Source organism: Aplysia californica, unplaced genomic scaffold, assembly GCF_000002075.1.
Source record: "Aplysia californica isolate F4 #8 unplaced genomic scaffold, AplCal3.0 scaffold00069, whole genome shotgun sequence".
NCBI classification, from domain to species: domain Eukaryota; kingdom Metazoa; phylum Mollusca; class Gastropoda; order Aplysiida; family Aplysiidae; genus Aplysia; species Aplysia californica.
In genome coordinates, this window is record NW_004797339.1 from 1,120,210 (window position 1) to 1,123,557 (window position 3,348).

Here is a 3,348-nt window from a genome sequence, read left to right on the forward strand (position 1 = left end):
GAATCCTTGAGGACCTCAAAAACTTACACTTTTCCAAACAAGACATCCAACAATTTCTCTTCCCCTACCTCCCTCCGTGGCACCTCACCAAGGCAAAAGTAGACTTACAGCTGACCACACACAACAAAGAAAGCACAAACACCAAAACTTTTATAGCAGAATACAAAAAACTAATAGATAAATACCCCGGTGCGGAGCTCATCTTCACGGATGGCTCCAAAAAAGACAATGAAGTGGGCGCCGCAGCCCTATCTCCCAACAATATACACCAGAGAAGACTCCATCCTGAAGCCTCCATTTTCATTGCGGAGGCCAGTAGAAAATTCTCCTAACAAATCTTTCCTTATCCTTTCTGACTCTCTTGTCTTGCATCACCTCACTCACAAACTACACACTCTTACATTCAAAAATAGTTAGGCTACAACAGAAAATTCATACACTATCCGAAACAGGAAAAAACCTCATGTTCGCATGGATACCTAGCCATGTGGGCATCCGAGGAAACAAGCAGGTAGAGAACCTGGCGAAGAAAGCTTCATCCCTTCTGCTGGGATCAACGACAAACACTCTCCCACAGACTGACTATAGAAATAAAGTCAAAAAGTACACCTCCAGTCTGTGGGAGAGCCACTGGGAAAAACAGAAGAACAATAAACTATATGCTATAAAACCCAAACTAGAACAGCGAAATCCTTCGGACCTCTCCAGAAGAGACGAAGTCATTTTTACTCGATTGCGCATCGGACACACGGCCCTGACCCACAAATACCTCCTACAGGGAGATGAGAAGCCGTTCTGTGTCGGATGCGACACAGATTTTACCATCAGACACATCTTAACCGAATGTCTAGACTTTGGAGAGATCCGAAGGAAATATTTTAAATGCAAGAAATTGCAAAATATTTTTTCCTTCGTTGGTCCCAGCAAAATTTTGAATTTTATGAAGGCCATTGGCCTTTATGGCAAATTGTAAAGTAAAACTGTACTATTTAAAATTTTTATGTTAACAAGAAAAATTGTTTTAGATTGAAAATATATGTATATTTACACTGATTTTTAAACATTTTAAGATTTAACTACTGACCCGAGCCAGCCGTACAGCGAACTGTTGTGAACAAGACCAACTTGTGTTTCGCGCGCTCATATGACCTTACGCAGTTGCGAGCGCCGTAAAACCCTATACTACTACTACTACACAAAAGCACAAAAAATAGCTCAGGTCCTGTTCATTGAACTGAAATTTGTGATATTTCATGATTTTTCAATCAAGGAGTCTTCCTAAATAACAAGAACACAATCTTATCAATCAGTATCATGTTTTATTCACACAGGATTTCTCTTTTTTCTTTTAAACATGTTTTTGGCTCATTCAGTTATTTTGAAGAAACGTACACACTCTAGAACTTAATTTTAGAAATACAGTCGTGTATTGTTAGGTGTTACGTCAGTGCAAGTGGTACATATCTATTTATTTTGTTTATTCTTTTCAACTCCGTCAGTTTGTGGCAAGTGGGTGTGGACTACTTGGACTTCTGTCCCGTGTTTGGAAGGTTAGTGATACATCTATTGTATCTCATTTGTGTCTTCTTTTAACAGTTACTTGTATTTTTTGTAGTGTTCGTTTTTATAGTTTATATATATATATATATATACAGTCGAACCTGCCCTGACGGCCACCTCTATAAGACGGCCACCAGCACAAACGACCACTTTCCATTTCCCCCCCTTGCGTTTTTTCTATTTAATTTAACTGTGTAAAACGGGCACCTGTCCAATGGGGCCGCAGCCACCATATTTTAACACACAACCCCTATCACACAAAGCAATAACACCTGTCTTAGACGGCCCCTTTAGTGACTATTATTACGTTTTGTCAAAATTTGTGCCGTTTTACGCAGGTACGACTGTATATATGTATTATATATATGTTATATGTATATCAATATGTTATACGCATTTAGAATAAGAACATGAATGCAACACCTCTGCAAAGTGTTGAATGCTTGCTTTTGGATGAAAAATAAATAAATGTTTCTAAATTAGTATGAATATGTAGATGTCTCCTGAAGTGCATAATTGGTGCTCCAAATGCTTATTGTTTCCTGATTTAATCCCCCCCTATTCCAATGTAACAGTTTGCTGTAATAAGAACTGAGACGAATTTGTTGGACTCTGGCATCTTACATCCAATATTATTTCAGATCTTACTTGGCGTCATACATTGAACACATACCGCTGGATACAGAGAGGAAAGCTCACAAAGTTTTACACATGTGTCAGGAAAGAGATATGGGTGCCCAAGGTATGAACCAAGCTTCGTATTTACTTTAATGAGCTCTCAGCCTCATCAGTGTCGACACTGTGTTTTGAATCAATTGTAATTTAAGACAAGCTCATCCCTCTCGTCTTATCTTTTAAGATAAGATTGCCAGTCTATACTGTTAAATTTACAAAAATGGTGATTCTTATCATGAGCACAAAGGTTTAGCAGAATTTGAAAACCACTCAATTCATTGTATCTATTGGGGTACATGTTTTCTAAAATTTCAAATGTCCCTGAAATATTGAACGTCCTTTACTTTCAGTCTGTCTTGCTTCATATTCTTAGCTGAGTGTTCAGTGTTTGTGACACCCCGTAATGAGATAAAAATTGACTTTATTTGTCAACAGAAAGGTATCATATGCAGACCTGCCACTCATCCCGATTTAATCGGGATATCCCGATTTTTTGCCCTAAATCTTGAGCATCCCGATTTTCCCCATTTTGGTCGCCAGTGTCCTGATTTTTTTGTTGTTGCGTCTGTTGCGTCCGATTCTTAGAGAGAAAAAAAATTCTGCAATCTCTTTTGCTTGAAAGCACCGCTTGGACTTTTTATCAGCAGGAACTTGGAACGCTATTTTCTAAAACATCAATGCCGGATCCAGTAGGGGCCTAGTTGACTCATGTACGTTCTTTCGAAGAAGTATCGATTTTGAACTCCAACTTGAATACTCTCTAGATTTACTTTCGCTTTTGTTACCCAGAATTCTCCAATGATGGCCTGATTACTGTAACAATTATGACATGGGCCTACAAATAATATATTCGTTGTTCTTCCGTTGCTTTAAAATTTTAAGCAAGCTTCGTCCGAGTTCTGGTTAGTCGGGCCCATCAGTGGAACTTTGAAACTTTCGTTCGCATCACATGACATGACCTCGTACGTGTGACTAGTGTGAGTAGCGCGTGTGTCGGGGACCGCGGGTTGTCGAGGTCAACAAAGTTCATTCACACTGGTCGCGTTTGTCCACGGCGTACAGACAGCGCTCTTTTAGTTGGATCGGCGATGGAGTGACCGGGTCACGGCGGGC

The 3,348-nt window shown here is 39.5% G+C and overlaps 1 protein-coding gene across 1 annotated transcript in view; it reads left to right on the plus strand.

The window, feature by feature from the left end:
- LOC101861794 (nuclear pore complex protein Nup85) overlaps positions 1-3,348 on the plus strand; it is a 35,626-nt gene that overhangs the window by 19,743 nt on the left and 12,535 nt on the right. The window contains exons 14-15 of the mRNA XM_005093806.3: positions 1,500-1,550; positions 2,202-2,302. Of these exons, the coding sequence (XP_005093863.1) occupies positions 1,500-1,550; positions 2,202-2,302 (152 nt within the window). The remainder of the gene's footprint in view (positions 1-1,499; positions 1,551-2,201; positions 2,303-3,348) is intronic.